A 23,535-nucleotide genomic window follows, 5' to 3' on the forward strand; every position below is an offset into this window, starting at 1 on the left:
ATTAAAAGAATGGCATATCCTGTCCAAGAAGCTTGCTTCCAGTGTCATGATTTTGAGTAACATTTTTATTCAATTCATCATTGGAACTATTGATGTAAACATTTGGAATGGAATTTGCAATGTAAACAAATGCTTGTCATGATGCAGTTGGAGAATTCTGGCCACTAGGTGGCCATGTAGCACTTTGTTCTTCCTGGCAGCCAGCTGCTGTGCCTGAATGAATCACAACTTGCTGCTTAGTTTACCTGCTACAACTTTTCCTTCCCAAATTGCCTGTTGGGCTCTATAATAACCTGACTATTTCTGATTCTTATTTTTGTGCTTAGCTTTCTTGCCTTCCATCAGGCTTTGAGCACCAACCTTCAATGTCTGCCTATGGATCTGGGCATGCTTTTTGGAGGACTGCTTGACCCATAGAAAATGCTCTAGCTCTAAACCTTGAGCACCATCAAACTTTGGGTGTACTTTTCCATTGCTTGCCTGCCTCACTGAATGTGTTGCAGCCCGGTTCTTCAGCTCCAGCCCAAATGGTATTCCAATTCTTTGCCCCCCACCTCCAGTATGGCTTTGATGGGCTTCTGGTGCTTGCATTTCTGCCTCAGCTGCACTGGAGTTTTTATGCTTCCTTGGCCTGTTTTTCTTCAGCCTTGGATCTCAATTTCAATGAATCCCTTGGGCTGTACTTCTTATAAACCTGCTAATTAGAATATCACCCCACTCCTAAACATTCTAGTGCCCTCTGGCCCTGGCCCCGCCATGCTTTCTTCGCCCTGCCAAAGCAATTTCAATGCCTCCCGCCAGCTACAATCTGCTTCCAAATGGTCTCTTAAAATGTCTGCTTCTCTCTCAACATTTGACAAGCTCTGTCCCGATTCCAGCTCACTGTGTTTCCCAGGTCTGGGGCTCTGCTGCCAGGTGTGCCTCTGCCGCACTCATGGCCCTACACTCTGCCCTAAGTTAAACCTTTTCGCTGAATGAGATGGCATGGCTTTAACTCCTCGTGTTCAACACCCAAGGAAGATCAACTCATATGTATAAATCTCCCATGGTGTTTCTCATGCTGCGTTGGAGAACATGATGTTTTGCCATCCTTTTGAGTACATAAACTGATCCCTATGGCAGATTTCATTATCTTTCCTGTGGTAAGGTTAAAGTTAAGTTTAAAAAAGCAACTCAAAGCCTATCTATTTGTATATACTCAACGCCAGATTATACAGGATGGGTGGGGAGCAGGAAAGAAAATCAGGGTTCCCACATTGATCTCTGGCTGCACTCAGAGGACAACGCTTTTATCCCAACTTCTATCTCCTTCCACCTAATTAATATCTTATTCGTGGCTCCAATTCCAATACTTTATTCATTACAATTTTTTTCTATTTAACTTAATTTCTAAGTTTCTCTCCATCACTTTGTTTTTCTACGTTTTTTTCTTCTCTATACTATTCATTTAGTAGTTTGGGCATGTCTTTATCTTCCGGTATTGCCATACCTTAATCCCTTATTATGGGCTACCACCTCCTTGATCCCTCTCTTTTTTGACCTATTTACAGAGAACATTCTGCTATTATCCTAAATATATTAAGTTTCTGTCACCTTTTGCCATATTTTTTTGGTCTCCTTGTGTTTTTGATAATCCTTCAGTCTTCATGTTTGTATAAGCCTTCTCATTTCATTAATAATGGTTTTAACTTCATAAACCACAGTTCTATCATCCCAGAAATTCACTTGTTGCCTTTTAGGGTACACTTGATTTACAACCTATTAACTTCCTTCTCAAAGAGAATTCACTGTTGGTCTGTAGAATTGCCAAATAATGTCTCCCTAGTTGAGTCAATTGTTTCCTCATCCCTTGGTTTGTGACCCTCCTTTCTGCAACACAAGCCTGATATTGAATCCAATCAGGCTATGGCTCCTACCAGATGCTCTTACTACCATTAAGTCTGGTCTGTTACTCATAACTAAGTCAAGTATCAACTACTCCCTTGTTGGGTCAGGTATGTGCTTTATGAAGTGATCTCAATAGCATTCAATAAATCTTTTTAATTCTATGCAACCCTTTCTATTTGTACTGCCATATTCTCCCAAATTCATGAGCAGTAAAAAATATCCCATTATACCATATTTTTCCTACAACCCACCCTAATCGACATATACACATATGCTGCCATTAAATCAAAGTCAGATGGTTTGTAAAATATTTCCACCAGCACTTTGCATCCATGCTTGTTCCTCAGTGATTTCTCCCACTGATTAGTTCATTTAGACTCCCTCCCTTCCACTGACACTACGCTGTATTTTATTAATACTTCATCCTTCCTTCTCCATTCTTTCTATAGATGCTAGTATATTTTTAGCTCTGAGCCTCATCCAGGCTGCAGCCAAATCTCTGTAATTGCTATCATGTCATACCCCGCAGCTGGATTTGTGCATCTGGTTCCTCAATTTTATTTGCAATACCCCTTTCATCTGATGAAGTGTATAGTGAAAGACGATTTCCAATTATTGGGTAGTTAGTAATGAAAAGGTTATCAATTTAAAATAGTCTGTATGAGTGTGAGAAGAGAGATTAGAATATATATATTATATACATACATACACATTATACGTATACACACATTACACACATATGTTACACACAGTTGTCGACAGCATGGAATGCTTTGCCACAGGGAATAATTCAGGCAGAAGCCATTGACTCTTTTAAGGGAAAAATAGATAGTTATTTGAAGCAGAGGAAGATACTGGGCTGTGGGGGAGAAAGCAGGGATTAGTTTCCGATTGCTTGAGCAAAAAGGCATCATGTACACAATGGGCTGAATAGCTTTCTTCCGCGCTTGGACCATCTGTGGTCTCAGCACTGGTATAAAGGTCATGTGCTTGGTTAACTGCTTCCCACCTATTGAACTTCTTGCCCATGCTTATTTACTACCAGCTAAGCCCTGCCAAAATACACCCAATTAATCCCCGCCCCCAAACTAACTGTTTGAAATTTTGATTTGTCTGCCTCCCAAGTTATGCAGGCAAAACTGAAGTCTAAATGTGGAATCTCAGTTATAGGGTTTATGAGGGTGGGTTGAACCCTCTGGGGCATGCATATGTTCTCTCTGCTGCAGCAGCAATTAGGCTGTAACAATTGGCATGTGGGCTAGACAGTCAGCATGGCTCCCCCTCCTGGTTATTATCCAATGACCCCTGCTAAGATGTACACATCTTTGGATGTTGGATAAGAACATTACTGGGCTTGTCTGTGAAGCCAATTATGGTACAATAACCCACTAGCACTCATTGTCACAATCCAGCCATCAAGAATGACCACTTTGGCAAAGTACTGGAGAGATGCCTGGTCTATCAAACGTATCTAAACAGGAGTTAAGACCTTCCAGAGGGTTGAGGGAGCAATTGGAAATTATGGGAGGAAAAAGATTAAAATAATTAAAACTGTTCATACAGACACCTCGTCCTTGGTCCAAGTAATAAAGCGGACGATAAATAACCATTTTCTATGTCAGCACTTTTTGTGTCTTTTTTTTAGCCAGTCTGTGAAGTGCCAATGGGGAGCAAAGAATATTAACACAAGCTAAAAGCACAGTTAGACTGAGAACACTTCAGTTCGATTTTTTAATAACATGGCACAATTTACATAACACAAGTTTTGTTTATGAAGCACATGCCGAAGATTCAGAGTCGCTTCACTTTACAATAGGATCTGTAAAGGACTTAATTACGTACATGATAAACAGCATATCTGCAAATGAAAATCTATAGGCAATATTGAGTTCTAGCACTACTGATCCAGTGTACATTATTTTTTGTTCCTCAAAAACACTGCACAACATCAGGAGTTCACAAATTTGAAGCGCACAACTAAACCTTCAGGTGACTACTAAAATAGATCTCTGCTCATAAGAAACAACTGTCATAGATAGAATTTTTTCAAAACAGAATAAACAACTTCAGATAGCACTTTAATACACTATTAGACCAACAGAACTAATTTTACTTCATCAACATAGTTTACAATCCTCAGACACAATGTAATGTGCTAGTCTTGCGGTTAAGTGAATTGTGTGTTGAAAAGGCTCCGTTGAGGAATGCAGACTTTTGGATGAAAAGCCAGGGCATTCACCTGCTTGCATAGTTGGGAATATCTGTACAGCCACAAAAAGTTATCTAACACAGCACAAGCAGACTGTGTTAACAGATAATTAATCTCCCAATAGCACGCTTTGTCCAACGCTTCTGAATCGACTGTCACACAGCCGCCCTTAAATTTATTTACATTTGTACATGGTAAAGCTTTTTGTCTCCTCCTTTTTGCATATATGTACCAAGTCCCATTCAACCAAGGAACTACATTTATACACAATTGTCTATACAGCCTGATCCCTTCACTCCAAATCTTAACCATAATACTTCAAAGACAATATAGCTCCCTCCTAAGGTTGCCTCATTTACCACATACCAATTTCTTGATAAATATACCAATTACTCTTTTTAGCTTGCTCTTTCTTCACGACACATTTTTATATATATACTACAAATAAAATTAACAGGAAAGAGAACAAATTGACATTAAACATTTGCAAAATTTAAACTTAAAATGTACAAAACTGTATTTTCTGCAAAGTATTTTTACATTTTTATGATGGTGAAGGCCACACCCACTGATTACTGTCCAGCAAAGTCCAATGCTTTAGTCGGTGGGTTATCACACTACAAAAGTGGCCTTTACTGACAGGGTGTCCTTAATAAGTTACCTTGATTTATTTTTCCATGTTTGTATTATCGTGCTTCAATGTCTTTGTGTGTGTGAGAAGGTGGCCTGTCCCGTGCCTCTGTGTTTGTCAAGGGGGTAGTCCTTCTAGGAGAACCAGCACGTGCTCCACCTGTCGGTATGAGAGGGGGAGGGGCACTCAGAGCTGCTGTGGGAGGAGTCTTATTAAGAATGCCATTCTGGTGTGCTGCTGAGGGGCTCACTCTGGGGTAGTGCATGCTGGGAAGTCCAGGTGCCAAAAGGCTTGGATGAGGCATGTGAGCATCCAGGGCAGCTGCATGAATGGGATGCAGGCGTGCATGTTCATAGTCGTCTCTGAGCATGTTCAATCTTTCACGTTCATCCAAGTGGCTCATTCTTTCATGTTCACGTCTCGGATCCATAGCTAATGGATGATCACGGTTGTAGTCGTGGGGTTCCCTATCCCTGTACGAGCGTTCTGCTTCATAAAACCTTGGTGTTGACAGTCGTTGCAAGGGATCACTTCTCAACAAGAAGTCTCTAGCTAGTGGATCCCTCCGATGAATGTCCAACCCCCTGTACGGATCTCTCAAAGGATCCCTCATTGGATCCCAGTGGAAAGGAGGATAGGGAAAGCGCTCACTTCCTGGTATTGGACTAATCCCCATAAAAGGAGCTACCATCCGTGTCCTGTCCAGTGTATTAATGCTATTCATGGGATGCACCCCACTCATGGCCATAGCCATAGGCATGGAAGTCATTGAGGGGCTAGGATGGACATTGGGCAACGAGGTGGGTTGAGTGTGTTCGGAGGACCTTTGTGTCTGAATAACTTCAGAAATAATATCGTTGTCTTCCTTCCGTTCCTCCTTCACTTTAATCTCATTGGTCTTTTTCTGGTGGTCATATGAAGACTCACTTTTCCTATCTACTTCTCGGTTGGAAATGCTGCTGGATCTTGAGTTATCTGTGCTTGGTAGCCTGATATAAGGTGAATTAACTCTATTCATATGCTTGTTGGAGTCTTCCACGCTCCTGCTTTCCAGTCCCAGGCCTTCCTTATCAGGAGCATGATTTTCCTTAACTTTGTGCTCGTCAATAGACGAGTCCTTCCAAATATCTGTGTGATCCCGTTCTCGTGGCTTTTCTTTATCTCGCAGTTCACTATTTACATGATTCCTGTTGTGCTCAGTGGAACTACGATTGTGTCCCAAAGAATTAACTTGATTTATAGAAGGTGATGAAGCATGGGTGGAGTGCCGCTTCTCAATGCTATCCCTGTAGATATATATAAAAAGTTTTAAAAAGGAACATGACTTTACCCAAATAACATTATTTTTATCAAGTGCTTGAACTAACATCTCATTTGCAACAGCCCAAAGCAGATTTCAATTTCCCAAAACTCCTATTAGTAAGTCTCAGTTAATCATAAATTTAATTTATTGTTTTAATATCAGATCTTGGCAGTCATGTCAACTTTTATCAAGTAAAATACAAAAGGGGACATATTTTGAGCACCCTTTGGAGGTCTGCACAGTGCTATCTGGGTCACTTGAGAACCAGTGAGGTTCCATTTGTATGTTCTACATTAGTGCTATATTTCTGAGCTGCTATTGTATAACAGCTGCTATGAAAAACTGCCAACTGTCAGTCCAATTCAGAAATGAAAAATTAAGAATTATGTTGATATAACAATGTACCTTACGTGCAAATAAAAATTTTCAGAATCAGCAAGTTCCTTGAAAAAAATTATAGGCTGTTTGTACAGGCTGATTTTTATTGATTGCCGCATGTGGAACTGTCAAAACAGCAGGTTGATGATTTCTATAGTAGCTGTGTTGGGCCATAACTGTATTCTTTTTCTTCTGTTGCATTTTACCTTTTTAATTTGGTTGTGGCAGAGTTGATCTGACAGCAATGTATGCTGCAGTGAATGAATGGGAAGGTACATTGTTCCCTCTCTGCCTAAACATCTTGGGTAGTTCAGGTCAGCCTTTGTAGAATAAAAGCTAGTTAAATGGGAAATATATCTGGTCTCCGTAGTCAAAATAACAAGGACCCCTAAGTGATTCTTGTTGATTAATGCGGCTATTGAGGTTACAAAACTTAGTTGAGAACATCTCCATATGCTTATCATGGGCTTTTGTTAGGAGGCAGTAAAATGTACATCATTGAACTTAATTGTGTGCAGAAACCCCTTTTGCAGGAAGGCTTGAATTTAGAGTTGCTACCAGTTAAAGTAAGGATAGTTTGAATTAATTTCCTCTGATGGCGATAGCCTGCATGAACTCTCACCTCCTATTGTTGGTTTCCAGCCACCTTTGAACCCAACAGATTAGAGTGTGTTTTGACTAAACAGCTGGATTGGAATCAAGCAGGTTTTCTAGTTTTCTTTGCCATGGCTGGGTTAATGTCAGCCTGGTAATTGGACAACATTCCTCAGTGCTTGTCTTTGCTCAAGAACAGAGCATAAACACTACAGAGAGCAAATCTGATCTTCCGTTTGAGCTTCGCTTGTAGCGACGAATATTGTTATAGTGATCTTATCAAAGGGTTAGATCTGTTGCTGGCAATGTTCAAAGTAAGGGTAAGCACAGTAGAGTAAATTAAATTTGGTGCAGTCCATCCGTGTGCTAACTTTGATTGTCTGTTGAAATACAACCTAGTCTAAATGACCAAAACTGCTTCTCAAGCCCAAACATTGGTATAAATATACTTAGTGCAGCATCAGATTTCCAATTTTACAAAACTAAACCCAATGAGACAAAACTTTGGCTTAGTATTAGCCATTTTCCCACTTGTTAGATAACACAAAACTTCAGGATTGAATCTTTTCCCTGTCGGGTTCCCCGTGGAGGTCAGAAAACATGATTCAGATTTAGTCCACCTTTTAGGTCTGTTTACAGTGTTCCTATCCCTGCTAATAATCAGATTAAAAATTCACCACAGTAATCAAGCAGCCTTGATCTCAGTGAATGCTTTGCTCTTTTCTATAAAAAGTGAAGTATTTTATGAGTTTTCATTTAAGGTAAGTACACAATAGTTTCAAAAGGCCAATAGTTTAACGGAATGCTGTAGCTTTAAGTGAACTTGACCCCAAGAATTAACCTATCAAAATTTTCATATGTCCCACATGGAGAGGTCATCAGACACTGACGGTGCATTTTCATAAAATGATCCTCTACTGGTGTCAAGTATTCCCACTTCTATTGGATAGCATAGTGCTCTGACAGACAGCTCCAAAGAACTGTAGGGCATGGAATATGTACCCATAATTACCCCCTTACCCATTACTGAATTCAATCACAGACACTATGAGAAGGGCTAGGAGGAGATAGGGAGAAAAGTTAGAGGGGCAGCTACTCCGAGGCTTTCATGCAACTCCAGTGGCAGCTGTCGAGCAGGATTGGTAGAAGCTAGAGCACTGTTCCCAGCCCAACCTGCAAGCCAGTGATAATTTGGTGCAGGGAGGGGGACTCTAGAAAATAAAAATGGAGTAAGTTAAAGAAACAAAATGTCATGCCCACTCAGTTATCACAAACAACCTCGTGCTATTCAAAAGTACTTCAGCCACCATTTTGAAATACGTAGCAAATTAATTCCAATATTCATTTAAAGAATAACAAACACACATGACAATACACTGAACATATTTACGCGAGATCCACAAGGTGCAACAGGCAAATGATAAACCATGACAAGCAGGAATATGCCCAAGCATGCTGCAATTCTTCAGATAGCTCACAATACTAAGAAAGGCAGCGTATAGATTACACCTCACCAACTGCATATTGCTTTGTTAAGCAACCAGGTAAAAATGGCAAGAAAGCCACAACTTCAATTTGCCCAAGTTGTTGACTTTTGACCCGATTTGGAAATTATTTTTGAAGGTTAGTTAATCCTTTCCAGCCAAAAATAAAATGTTCTCCTTAAATATCTCTCTTCCCATCACTATCTTCCTCATCCTCCTCTATTTGATTGATATCACCATGGCCAATTATTATTGAGTTGTTTCATTATGAGGGCAATTTTAATCTAAGCCACCCAGCAGGAAGCTGGAATGATCAGTTTGGCTGGCCATTTTAGCTTTCCACTGGAGTTAATGGAAAGTAAAATCGGTCAGCTGATTTGATCCCAGCAGATTCCTGCTGAATAGGTTGGGTTAAAATTACAGGTCTTGGGCTGGATTTTACCAAGTCAACGACATCGGGCTCCGTGGCGGTGGTGGGGGGGGGGGGGGGGAAGGCCAGAAGATGGTTGCCGCAGAGGTCTGCCATGGAGCTCGATGCTGGGTGGGCCCAGCCCGATCCTTCAGGTAGCGGCGACGGCATTCCATGGCGACCCACCCCGCCGCTGGGTAACGGGACCTGTATCTACATATTTAAATCAATGAAATGAATAAATTTTAATGAACTTACCCACAATATTCCGGGCCTACCACGATCCTCAGTGCGGTGGCCCGCACTCCCGCGCCTTCAATTCCCCGTCTGAGGAAAGCCGGCGTGACACTGGTGGGGAGGGGGCTGGAATGAAGATTTACAGCACGGGGGGTGGGGGAGAGAGGACTGGACGGGGTCAAATAAACGTAATCAGTGTAGGGGATGGTGGGAAGGCGTGAACTTTAAACTTTGTGCAGTCATGGGGGGGGGGAGTGGGGGAAGGTCAGATTTAAAAGCTAATTGTTATTGGGAGTAGGAAAGGGGCGTTAGAGTTTTAGTTGATAAATTTTGGGGTGCGGGGGTGTGTCTTTAAAAATTTAAATATGCCGACAGGGCTGGCTGTCCTTGAAAAATGGCAGCTGACACCATTGCTGGCGATGGACAGCCCGTCCCCTCCATGTGATTGGGGGGGGGGGGGGTGCAGGCCGCCCTGGCTATTTAAATGAGCCACTGCACAGGAGATCGCAGCAGCTCTTCGGCGTGCAGTCCGCAGGTTATGGGCTGCCATTTTTTGAGCTTGCTGCCAGGCTCTTAAAATCCAGCCCCTTGTTCCCTGCATCCTGACTGAAATGAAGATTTACCATCTCCTCCCCTTACCAAATCTTTCCTTTACCAGTAAACTTTTGCATCCTTTTAAAACTTAAGCTCATCATCTAATTATTCATTCCTGATTTATCAAATTTTTCCTGATTCCCTCTCACTTTCAACCCAGGTGGTTCCATGCACCACTAGCCTTGGCCCTTCACCTAGGTTACTTGATAAAAATCAAGCAATCAAGAGAACAGTGCCACTGATAGTGGACTGTGAATTACTGTACAGTACGAGGCATGGACCATAAACAACATAGGTGGCTTATGACCTTCTTCGGCGTCACTAAAATGATCCCCATAATGCACCTGCAATACAGCAATGCTCTGTTTGTTATGTAGGTGCCTGTTGAAACATGTCAGTAAGAACTGCAGTTGAACACTTCAATTTTCACTGCAGATGGTGGGCTGTGCATGATCACACTGGACTCATTTAAGAGACATCTACATGTTGGAATGGAAAGAAAATTAAGGTTTGGATTCTGGAAGGATGAGATCAAATGGGTAAAACAGCGTTCTTACAGGGACCTTCCAGGTAATATAGACTCAAATGATTGGCATATAGCAAGATGATATGGGAGAGGTAAAACAGATCGGTACACCTTTACTATGAGGGAATGAGAGGATGAATATTTCTGCAGTCAGCTCCAGAAGGTAGCTGCTTTCACTTGCAGTGCCCTCTGGTGACTACAGTCATCAATAAGAATAAGACATGATTAGCTGGATGAAATCTGTATCTGGATTTAGCAGCTACTCCTGCAGCTGTGATCAGGCATTCTTAATAAGTTGTTTTCCTCAGTGGATTTAGGGAATTAATATTTGGCATTGATCATCTGAAACAAACCAATGGCTGCTGGAAGGAACCAGGTTGACTTCATCCCCATGGTGGTAACATTTTACTAATATTATTAGGCTCTGCAAAAAAGGCCACAATGTATTCACACCCACCTTTTATTTGCCAAAACTGTGAATAGGAATTTTATTTCTCAGTGTTTTATCACCTTTTTGCTAACACTCTGAATGCATCACTGATCTACATAGGTCTTCTACCCACCATACTAATAGAATAAGAGATCCCAGGAATTGCTGCCCTGAGGGTCTGAGAGATTTCGCTTTTGTGAAGTCGTCTAGGCTGGAAAGGAAGAAAAATCCAAAGTGCTCTGAAGAGTTTAATGTCAACAACATAGGCCAATCCAGATTCATATAACTCCACATTGAACTAACTGAAGTGAACCTTTCCCATATTATTACCTACAAAGAGCAACAAGTGGGAGGACACTTTTTTCTCCAACAGGATTCTTGTACGAGACATAAAATCCTTCTCGATAAAATCTTAATCTACAAAATGTTCCTCCCATTGCATCAGGATTACATAATTAGTTTGCTAAAAATTATATAAAGGTAAAAAAATCAATGTAATAATATTTAGCAACACAATAATGGAATTCATATTTGTCACCAAATTCCTAACAGAATAATATCTTGAGACATTGATCAAAACCATTCAGAATATAATCTCAAACCAATTTTTATTTGCCAATACCGTCAGTTAGCAGTGTTGTCAGAGGTGTACTCTAAATGCATAGTGAACTTGAAGGTGTGCCTTTCAGGATTCACATCATGTCAAAATGAATTCCAGTGTGCAACAGTAAAGCAATAGCACAACTTTATGGGCATTGCATGGAAGTTTCTCAGTGATTATGAACACCTAGGATCAATAATGGGTTCTATTTAGTTGCTTCAATTCTTGTTTCAAAGGAAAAAAATTAGCACCGGTTTAAAATAGAAACAACATTTGTTCATTATCAGAAAAGCATTTTGTTTCTGATTCACATCTCTGGAGTTGTGAGTACTCTAGGCTAACTAAAATTTCACGAGTAAAGAGGAAAGTAGCACCATTTTAATTCCCTTTTCACCATCTCTTCAAAGAACCCATTAGTGAATGAGCAATAATGCACCACTCTATACAGAACATGGCTAATTTGTGATGTTACAATTACATTTATGTCTGTAGTTAGTTCTATGCAAAATAAAATAAAAATGGAATGATGTGACATTTTTAGCTCATATACATCCTGGATTTTCTAAAAATAGATTCAAGGGCTATCAGTTTCAAAATATCATGCAAATATTTTTGATGTACGTAGCTACCAGGACTAGGTGGTTGATCATTGAGAATATTTAATATTAAAATTATCATAACAGCCTTAGCTGTCTTCGGTTTCAGAAGAGGCTCCACTGTTAAAAATGAAAAAAAATTCTAAGTAACTGAAGTTTAGGATAAATTGCTAAAAAAATGATTTTGAAACAAAACTTATTTGAACATTGCTGAATTTCTATTTAAACCTAATTGTGCTTCATAATAACAACTTATCATTTTGGAGCACAGACTCTCTACCTGTGATCAGCAAAGAATGGAATAATGGTGCTTATTTTGTGATTGCTAATAATATCAGGCACTCCTCAAAAAGAAATGGGACAGAACTGCAGGACTCCCTTTATGCTGATCCTGCAATGTACCCTAGCACTAAAGTCAACTACACACTTCTAGCTTTATTTTCCACAGCTATTTATTTTCCACAGCTATTTATTTTTCCAGCTATTTATTTATGATGGCTCTTCAAAGGAAGATTATGCATCTTTTATATCAATAGTGTGAAGCCAATGGGCAGTCTGCTAGCACAGCACATCAATGGACTGTGTCACACCTTGTTTGGGTGCAACATATCTCTTCTTCCCCCACCAGTGAGTTCCAGATCACGAGTGAGCTGTGATAAGAAGTCCACTGAATGAAGCAGGAAGGAGGAGAAAGGGGCGGTGGGGGGGTAGGAAGCAGGAATAGCAAACATACTATTTTTGTACCTCACAGGGTAGCCAACTGGCTGAGGGCTGGGAACAGGCTGTCTTGCCCGTGCTGTCTAACAGAGACTGGCACACATGGAAAAAAGGCAAAAGGAGGCTGAACAATACTCTAAAAATTGGAAATGGATAAAACTGAGTGAAGTGCAGATTATGAAGTTAACATTCCTCCGAATTTAACAACTGAAGGTATAACTACAATTAGTGGAATGTTAAATTTGGAAATAACATTCTTATCTGAAGTACAGGTGTCCAATATTGCACATGAATCAGCCAATTGGATTTGAAGGAAGTTTGCCGTGACATTATATGACAATGAATAACCCACACCTTCGAGTTCGATGCTTTTATTTTAAATATAGAATCGGACTGGATGAATTTATTGCTTAACCCTTCGTACCTTTCTTTTTCATCTTTACTAACAGAAGAGTCTCGTTTTTCTACATCTCTATCTCTGTCATGAGCTGCAGCAGAGGAACTGCGCTCTGGCTCCCCTGGCTTCAGCCAAGGGGGTGGGGTTGGAAACGAAGGTGGCGTTCGGTGGAGTCGATTCCAAGGTTCGTGAGGGTTGCTAAAGCTCTGCATACTGGGGCCATCTTTGTGGCTGAACATTGTGTTGGATGCTGAAATGGTTGAGAAAACAAAAAAAACAAAAAAACAATGTTTTAAAAGTCTGGCAATTAGCGTGTTAGTACTCACCAAGCAACGCACTCTGAGTTTAAAATGTATACATACTATTGGCAGCTGGAAACAAGAAGGGGAAAATTACAACGATTTACAAGAAAGAACCAGGCACTAACATTGCCATTCAACTCTTTAAATAATTGATTAAGTACCACAAATACAGCAGGAAATTACAAAATGCAAAACTGGCTTGCAAGGATTGTATCTAATTTGGTAACTAAGAGAAAAAGATAAATTTAAAGAAAGTTTTTCCTTCTACCCTTCACATGCTGGGCATCTTAATGGGGTTTCATGCAACACTCCAGTAGCTCATCCAAGGCACTGCATAAATTTTGTTAGTGAACCCCATGTCTACATCCAAGCCATTTCCTGCAGGGGCCACTGGAGAGTGATAACCAGGGGGAAGTCTGGCTGCTTTTCCCTTCCCTTGGCCAGGTGCAATGAGACCACTTGTGGCCACCCCCAATTCTGCTTGGGGGAGTTCAGCTAACACCATGCTGCTTAGTGAGTCTGTTCTAGTCTATCCAATTCATTATCATTTCCAACAGTGCATTTAGCTTCTACAGCAGGGTTGTCCAACATACGACCAAAGGTTTCCATCCGGCCTGCGGATGTAAACTGTACCCGGCCAATCCCCATCCTCGCCAGGGGTCAGCAATGTGTCCATAATGGTAAAAGATTGAGGTCTGTGACTGGTAATTTCATGGATGGGAAATTTCCCATTGGCTTCTTCTTTCTGACCAGATTTACTTAAAAAAAAAAACTGCACCTTCCGTTTCACAGCTGAATACAAGCTCAGATCTTTATCTAAAGCTCATCAACACTTCCTTCTATATTCACAACTGACAGGTGCTGAGAGCGGGAACAGTGGTTTCCAAACTTCGGACAGATTTGTGGTTTTCCGGCAAGCTTTTAAAAAATAAATCGGAGCCCGACAGAAAATCATGAATCTGTCCGAAACTGTTGTTCCCGCTCTCACAATGGTCAGAGAGAGTGGGAATTGGGAGTGGGGGGTGGGGGGGGGGGTGCAGTTTGCAGAGTAAGGAAAGGAGGCAGAGACAGGGGGAGAGAAAGACAGGCAGAGAGAGACATTTGGTGGAGAGGGAGGAGAGGGGAGAGAGAGGTATGGGGGGGGGGAAAGAGTGGTATGGGGGAGGAGAGAGAGACGAGGGGAAGGAGGGGGAGAGAGAGAGGGAAGAGAAAGAGATCTAGATCATTCCTGACAGATGGACATCTGTCTGGAATACTCCGCATCGCTACGTTAAGTGTGCAGGCACAGCTTGAGTATTTATGCAAGCAAAAACAATGCCAGGTATGTCACTAAATCTGTTTTCAACATAGTGATGAGAAAGCAAATCAATAAATGGGGACATGATGGTGTAGTGGTAATGCCACTGGGCTAGTAAATGATAGCCCCAAGCTAATGCCCAGGGGACACGAGTTCAAATCCCACCATGGCAGCTGATGGAATTTAAATTCAATTAATTCATTTTTAAAAATCTGGAATTGAAAACTAGTCTCAATAATGATGTCATGAAAATGATGTCATAAAAACCCATCTAGTTCACTAATGTCCTTGAGAGAAGAAAATCTGCTGTCCTTACCTGGTCTGGCCTACATGCGAATCCAGATCCACAGCAATGTGGTTGGCTCTTAACTGTCCTTTAAATTAGGCTCGCAAGACACTCAGTTTAAGGGTAATTAGGGATGGGCATCAAATGCTGGCCTAGCCAGTGACAGCCCACATCCCATGAAAGAGTAGTTGAAAAAAAAGTTCTCTCATTCTTCACAAAATGCACGTTTGTTGTTGCGATAGTAAAATAATTTTTTTAATGCTTTTATCTTTCTGAAATTTTCTCAGCAGCCCCCCTATGTAGGAGAAAAATTCTAATGTGGTTCCCCCCCACCATGCAAAAAGGTTGGGCACCCCTGTTCTAAAGCATCCGGGTATGCTACGACAGTTCTTTAAATAAAAAAAAGTAAGGTAAAAGGTTAACCTCATTTGGGTTTGACATATTAAACAAACAACAGGGTAAGCCAAGGAACATTGAACTGGATTAATCCCAACCCATCAAACTCCAACCAAAAGCTGAACTACTGGAATTGTTGAGCCATAATCTATAACAGCCGAAGTTTAGTACAGGCTTTTCAGGCATGGACATACATTCTATGTAACAGAGATATCTGAATACAGTCAGTAATGTCTGTTTATGGCTTAGCCCCATCAAATAAACCAAGTCTGCATGAGTATCATCGTTACAATCAACTCCTCTTAAGTGTACAATGCATAAGATCTGCTCAGTGACAGAATGAATTATCAAGGAACATCAACTGGGAACTTTCAATTCAGTTCTTTGAGGGATCATTCCAGTTTGCCAACAGTTCAATGCAACATAATGCTCAGACACAACACAGGCATTCTATATCACAGAAATCAGGACTAAGTAAGCATTTGTCCACTTGCAGCAAATTCGATCAAAAAGCAGTAAAATTATACATCAATGCAGAGTAATTTTCTCTACTTAAATTCCAACTTTCTCCTATCCCATAAAGATTTTGCTTCTTTATAGCCTCTTCCAACTGGGTGCATAGACTCAAATGTTAAACTCGATACATTACTGTGTGAACACGATGCAGGCCAAGAAACGTATAACACTGAACTGTAACATATTGATATTAGCAGCCACAACCTACAAGTATGCAAGGAACTTTTTATTACTGAACTTTGCAGTGACTGTTTACAACTGGTGGATTGCTAGGCCACTTCAGTGGCCATTGAGGGTCAACCATGTAATGTGGGACTGCATCCACATGTAGGCCAGATAGGGTAGGAGTGGGAGGTTGCTTGCACTGAAGAACATTATTGAATCAGCTGGATCTATACAATTAACCGGAAGCATTCACGGTTAGTTTCCTGTTGCCAGCTGAAAATTACCAATTATTGAATTTAATTTCACAGCATGTTATGGTGGAATTTGAACTCGTAACTTTTAGTTGCTGTCCAGTACCATAAGCACCAGGCTAGTGGACCATCATCTCCCCTTGTACATCAACACCATCACCATCCTTGATTCCCTTCATCAACATCTTAGGAGTCACCGTTGACCAGAAGCTTGACTGCATCAACATTGTGCTACAAAGGCAGTACAGGAGCTTGGGCACCCTGTGGTTCACCTCCTGGCCCCTCAAAGCCTATCCACCATGCATAACGCTTAAGTCAGGAGTGCGATGGAATACTTGCTAAGATGGGTGTAGCCGTAACAACACTCAAAAAGCTCAGCTCCACTGTGATGGAGCAGTCTGCTTGATCAGTGCCCCTGCCACTGGACTAAAGATCTACCCACTTCACTAACAACACACTGGCTACAGTATGTGTGATCTACAAGTAACACTGCAGTGACACAATTACTTTGACAGTGCTTTCCTCCTTGAGAGTTCTACCACTGAAAAGGACAAGAGCAACAATGAAATGGGTATGCCATCATTGCTGACTCACACACCATCCTGGCTTGAACATATTTCATTATTCCTTCATCGTCACGAGGTGAATATCCTGGAATTCCCTAACAGCACTGTGGGAGGACCATTGCCACAAGAACTGTAGCTGGTCAAGAAGACCCACAATTACCTTCACAGGGCAACTAGGAATGGACAATGAAACATGGTATTTCCAGTGTTGCACACAATACGAGTCGAAGAGACTTAGTAGTTGGCAGGAAAAAAGACAGAGGCGCAAGGGGAGAGCCAACTGTGCAACAGCCCCAACAAACAAATTTCTCTGCAGCACCTGTGGAAGAGCCTGTCACTCCAGAATTGGCCTTTATAGCCACTCCAGGCGCTGCCTCACAAACCACTGACCACCTCCAGGCGCGTATCCATTGTCTCTCGAGATAAGGAGGCCCAAAAGAAGAAAAAGAAAAGAACACAATACAGGGATAAATAATAGGTAAAAGGAACCACTATATTCTCAGCAGTCACCTTGATTGCTGCTTCAATAAAATAGCTCACATATAAATGGGTTCCAAAGCAACTAATTATGTTGAGCTCCTGGATTTTCTCTGGCTTTGAAAGTTAAAGAAGAACAGGAGTAAACTACACCACTGTCACTTCACCTCCAAATGTTCCAATGCCCTGATGTATTGTCTTTCTCAGCTCATTGCCTTAAACTACAAGTGCACTCCTGTGAGCAGGTTGGACAGTAGTGTTAGTTCACATTCTGCAGAAGTATACAACCATGTTTGTCATACCCTTAGTGACCTACAAAGTTCTTTGCAAATTCTGATGCTGTGGAAAAGTTAACATTGATTGTGCTGGATAAAGGACACTGAAATCATGAAGAGTTAGGTTAAGCAATGTAATTTGATGGACAAGACAATAATTAGAGGACACAAATTTCAGAAAATCACAAAAACAATTAAGGGGGAGATTAGAAAAATAATCTTTTACAGAGGGTGGTTAGAATATGAGAGTGTCTTTGAAAAAAAATTAGATAGTTGCTTGAAAAAAAAGAGAATATTACAGGGCATGAAGAGTGAGCAGGAGAGCAGGATTAGATTAGGGGTGGCAAAAAGCACCAACACAGACTTAACAGATCAGATTATCTGTTTCTGTGCTGTAACATCCAAGATTCTTGAAAGAAAAAACAGGGGGGAAAAATCTCTAAAAGGACAGAAGGGCCTGAACTTCAAGTGCCAGGTTTGCAGCACATAGAGGTAGGGGTTGGGGGGGGGGGGGAAGATGTGACATTTACTGACCATGGGCCACAGTTTGGACACCCTTCCAGCAGTAGTAGAAATATTGCTCCAGAGTGAAAGGTGTATGATTATTTAGTAGTTACAGCATTTCCTCTTTCTCAAAAAAGAGCAACTGACCTAACTTACTGATGAGTGAGCTATGGAAGCATAGCCGGTCCTTCAGACATAAAAAAATGAAACGCAGAATACAATGCTGCTACAGTACTTCCGTAACAGCACTGAATGTCAGTGGAGAACAGGAATCCTGTCAAGGGATTTTCTGTCCAAACAAACTGGATTATTAACTAGTCATATTGACCTTGACTCCACAGATCTCATTTACTCAATAATATGAACATTTTCTTTCATCTCTTGCCTTTATTGTAATCCACTGTCTCTCTTTTTCTGCATCTTTCAGGATCTTTTACTTTTAACATTTCGCTGTTTTTCTTTATCCACCACTCATGTTCTTTTGCTATCCTTCTATCCTGGTTTCCAGGACTGTTATTTCCTTTTATTATCGCTTCTCCACATTTTCCTCCATATAACAATTTCTCTTCACCTATCTTCCTGCTTCCCTACGTTTTCCAACTTACTCTCCCGATGATTTTCTGAACTGTTTTTCCTCTATTCTGTACTCTAGCCACACAATAATCTCACTGATACCACCAAACACACATTACTACTGTTATATCGATGCAACAACTGCAGTGGACTAAGTCTCTGCCACGAGCATGGCGATTATTTAAACTCCAGCCTTTTTATTTTGATTTTCATTTCTTCCTCTTTGATGCATCATGTTCCTCCAAGAATCTATGGTGCAGAGGACAGGCCGGAGATCAGGGGCTTTATTTTCAGCCCCCATTGGGGCTGGAAACTGAGCCAATTGGGCACTAAAAATAGCACTGCCGGCCTTCCTGCTGGTTCCCTAGCTCCATCCCTCCCTGCGCCATTTTCCCGGAGGTGCGTCAGTGGGGGTGAGAGTGCTACCTGCGGGCACGCAGCAGGTAGCCAATTAAACCAATTATAGGCCTATTAAGGCCTGTCAACGGAGGCTGACTGGGATTTTCCAGTCAGTCTCCAGGTCCCCAGAGGTGGCAGGACCCAGTTTAGCTGCTCCAGGCAGGCGTAGAGGTTCTCCCTGCAGGCCTGGATGCAGCAGCAGCCACAGGCCACCCTGTAGAGGGGTTCCACCCCCTCACCCCAATGCCCCAAAGTGATGGCTCGGCTGCAAAAGCCATTTTTATTTTAAATTATAAAAAGTTGGAGAGAGGCCGCCTCCATTTTGAAGTGCCTTCTCCCTCACTGACCTGCCATGACATCCTGTTGCTGCTTTCAAGCTGGAAAGCTTTTGATTTGCCCTCCAGCTTTGAGAGCCCACCCACTGTCCCCCTTAATTGGACAGCAAGCCTACTCTCTCGACATTAATTGGGTGCTCTGGGGCAAATCACATTGAGTGACTGTTTCCCACACAGTGTGGGCTTCTGACCCACATTTCAGCCTGACAGCGAAGTTCAGAAGCCTGCAGGCAAAATCCTGCCCCAGATGTCAGGTCCCTATCATTGTGGCTCTAAATCCAGCTCCAAGTTACTGATTCACTGATTTTCTATCTGTCCCTACAAGACATCTTCAGCATAATCAACACAACAATTCATTCCTAACCTTATGTTTTGCAGAAGTTCTTTTAAAATTCACAACTCAGGAAATCTAACCATATGTTTATATTTTCCATGTGAATTACAAGAAAAAGAAATCTGCAAATCACAGGATTCAAGTGTTGGGAGTTTTGTAACATGGGATTCTTTAGATCAGGACATCAGTGTGCGAGGAGACACTGAGATGAATTTGAATTTCATCTCTACCACTCCAAGAACTGCACAGTGTGTCACAATGCAATCTTTATTTGATTGAGAACCACCTATAGTCAGTTTGAAGCTTCTACAGACTCAAGACCACATGAATGTAGACAACTTATCACAGGTCCTCTCAGACATTACCAAAATGATAATATGTAATGACAATTTACCAAAAATGATAAAAGTAAATGAAAGCAACAAAGGGAAGCAAGGGTTGATAGCTGCAAGAAATCCATAACAATTTACATCTCAAATACAACGAACAGTAGAATTCTTTTTTTAAAATGTCACAGAAACAAGATCCAGCAAAAGAACTGCCAATGTACACTGTATCTTTAACTGGCTATTATGCTACTGTGGAGCAAGTGACATCATACACACTTCAGGCACAAGGGCAGGGAAGAAGAACAGGTGTTGACAGAACACCCGATGACAACTAGGAATCTCAGGGGCATTCATCTTCTTGATTCAGGGTTTCCATTGTGAAGTTAATCAGAGATGTCAGAAACGTGATAAAACTTAATCAAATGTTCGAGCTCCTCTTTTGGTTGCTTTGAAAAATGCACACCCTATTGCGGAACTGAACCACAGACCAATGGGCCCAATAGTCTGCTGCCATTCAATGTCTTGGCTTGCACAGGATGAATGACAACTTGGGCAAGGTCCTACAGTGTAGCCTGCACTCATGGAGACAGGTGCAGTACAGCTAAGTGTAAAACTATGATACAGATTGGTGAAAAACAGTTCTAGTACATGTAGGTGTGATACAATGAATCTATAGATGGGATACTGTAGTACAGATAGGTTTGATACCCTAATGCAGTATACCAGTTGATAGGTGTAATATACACAGATATGATGCACACAGGTTTGACACCAATATACACAAGTATTTTACATACAAGCATAATACAGAGAAGAGTAATGTACACCGGTGTGATGAAACACAGGTGTGGCACAGATGTGATGCAAACAAGTGGAATACAAATACACACAGGTATGACAGAGAGGTGTAATATACACAGGTATAACACACAGGAGTAATAAACACAAATGCAACAGATATGTGTAAAATGCACTGATGTAAAACAGGTACGTTATAGTATACACAGTTATGGTCCACAGAGGAAAGATATATCCAGGTATGGCACAGATGGGGGTTATATATATAGATGTGGCACATAGACAGACAGGTGTAGTGTACCCAGTTGTGATACACAAGTAGATAGAATGGTACAATGCACAGAGATGTAACGCAGTTAGGTTACAATATACACTGGAGTGATCCACACAGATGCAATCTAATCTAATGACAAACTCAACAGCACGTTTATCTCAGTTTTAGTTCTCCAGCATGGATTTGGCTTTGTTTCAAGGCTAAACAGTCCTGGCTGTGCTATAACTCACAGTACTGGCTCAGTACTGCCTGAGTATCAGCCAAAGTATCACTTCTCAACGTAAAACATGAGAGAGTCATACAAAGAACTGAAAGGACAGAAATACTCACTGATTGAAGGGTTCCCCAGTCCACCAAAGGCGCTGTTACTTAAGGATCTCAGACCACTCAAACCACTTGGTCTATTAAATGGCTCTAAAAAATACAAACCAATATGTGTCCACCAGTTATACCTTCAATCAAAATCATTTAATTAAAAAAAAATCTTTCAGTGGTTCTACTTAACTAAATTCATATAACAGGAAGCTAGAATGGCCACTCAGTCAGTAGTAAATTAATGTGAATGAAGTCAGGTTGCAATAGAGACCGGACTTTGTTCAAGCTGTCTTTAACGGGGAAGTTTCACCATTTGTATACCCCAAAAACATGAAATACTTCATACAAATTGAACTAATATATCTTTTTCCTTTCTCCTCTACATTAAGCAAGAACATTTTAAAGGGTGGATACTATTCATGACATTGGATGAACATTTGGGAGAATTGGGGAAAGCTGTCCTCTGTGCACTGTGATTCTAATTTCCATAGATCAGAGAGGAACCCTCCCCCACCTCAGTTAGGTTCAAGAGATGTGATCAATATTTACAGTTTCAAAAAAATACTCAACAATTTTGCAGGAACTGTTTGGAACAAATGTGTGTTAAAGTAGATCAACTCTTGTAACTGGTTTATGAAGTAGACAAATTCTTTAATGTCCTTCACCTCCAGAAGCTGCTCGAACTTCCTAGTATATGATACAATGGTCATAAGATCTTATGCAAAAAGCAAATGGCATATGAACCACCCTGAATTGAACTAGCACAGAATGTGTTATGGATTGTTGCAGGGTACAGATTAGTAGACTTCTAGTTCTAGGCTCCTAGACACTGTGCGTAGGGTGATGTGAGCTAGGTGCCTAGATACTGTGTGTAGGATGCAGTAAGTTAGGTGCCTAGACACTGTGTGTAGGGTGCAGTAAGCTAGGTGCCTAAGCACTGTGTGTAGGTGCAGTAAGCTAGACATCTAGACACTGGGCTGAATTTAGCTGTACTGGCGGGACATCCGGCGCTGGGTTGAAAAGGTGAGGGGAGCCTCTCTCCCCGATGCGATTTAAGGGTGCTCAGGGATTAAGTGCCCTGTGCTGGGATCCCCGGCCCTTTAAGGACTTGAGGCAGGGTCGCCGCAGCCAATCTGACAGGCCCCAGTGATGGGGAGGGAGGGTTGATGAGGGGCGGGGCGATGTGGTGTTTCCAGAGGGGTGGCTTTGCGACAGGTGGCCCTCCGTGGGCCACTGAATGCCCATGGAGGAGAACCCTCCCCTGAAACAAGTTCACAGCAGGTCACCTCGTTTTACTGCATAACCTCGTCGCATGGCGGAGACCCCACCGCACCCCCCCGTCACTGGTTTACTTCCAGCGGCGGGAGGAAGAGGCCCTTAAGTGGCTACCGATTGGCCAATTAAGAACCTCAATTTGCTATCTTCAGCCTTTGCCACCCCTGACTTAATCGTGGTGCAACAGGCCGTTTGCTCCCCCCAGCCCCACTGCCTTCCATCGCAATTCTATGGGTCCCCACATCTCCGAGCCCACCTCCGGGGGTCCATTACATCAAGCTCACTGTGTGTCAGGTGCAGTAGGCTAGGCTCCTGGACATTATGTAGGGTGCAGTAAGCTAGACATTGTGCATTGGGTACAGTAAGCTAGACTCCTGGACACTGTGGCTGAGACTTTACGTTGGGTGGGAGGCCCCACCCACCAGCTGAAAAGTCTGTGGTGAGACGGCCTCCGCCGGGCCTGGGGAGCCAGGCCAGGATTTTTCACTCCCAGGTCCTTAATCGGTCTTGAGCGGGACTTCCACCATCTTGAGGCAGGAAGACCCCCTAATGGTGCTGCCCTCAAATCAGTGGGCTGGCAGCTCTTAATCCCAGCAGCACCACCGTGAGCGCTGGCTACTGCTGGGACTACACCGAGCCAATAGAAGCAAGAGGAAGGACGGCCCTGGAACTAAGGTAAGTTTTTGGGGCCTCAGCGAGGCAAAGGGGTGGGGGAGTGTTGCGCGTTGGGCACAGTTGGAACTTCTGGGGCGGCCCTCCGTGGGGCACAGGGTGCCCAATCAGGAGGGCATACCCCAGCCCACAAGGCACCGCCTGGTTTTAAAAGGCGAGGTTCTTGGGGCCTTTGCCCATGGCCGTGGGAGGTGGCCCTCAAG

The 23,535-nt window shown here is 42.1% G+C and overlaps 1 protein-coding gene across 6 annotated transcripts in view; it reads right to left on the reverse strand.

Annotated features, from left to right (window-relative positions):
- Positions 1–3,619: 3,619 nt before the first annotated feature.
- auts2a (activator of transcription and developmental regulator AUTS2 a) overlaps positions 3,620–23,535 on the reverse strand; it is a 1,290,268-nt gene continuing 1,270,352 nt past the window's right edge. For 5 of the 6 annotated variants that reach the window (XM_068010284.1, XM_068010283.1, XM_068010285.1 and 2 more), the window contains 2 exons: positions 13,021–13,243; positions 3,620–6,013 (listed from right to left, as the gene is read on the reverse strand). In XM_068010284.1, the coding sequence (XP_067866385.1) occupies positions 4,783–6,013; positions 13,021–13,243 (1,454 nt within the window). In that variant the 3' untranslated portion in view covers positions 3,620–4,782. Of the gene's footprint in view, positions 6,014–13,020; positions 13,244–21,400; positions 21,485–23,535 lie in introns of all 6 variants that reach the window. The other variant, XM_068010287.1, reaches the window with a different exon arrangement.

The sequence above is a fragment of the Heterodontus francisci genome, chromosome 30 (genome assembly GCF_036365525.1).
Source record: "Heterodontus francisci isolate sHetFra1 chromosome 30, sHetFra1.hap1, whole genome shotgun sequence".
Lineage (NCBI taxonomy): Eukaryota > Metazoa > Chordata > Chondrichthyes > Heterodontiformes > Heterodontidae > Heterodontus > Heterodontus francisci.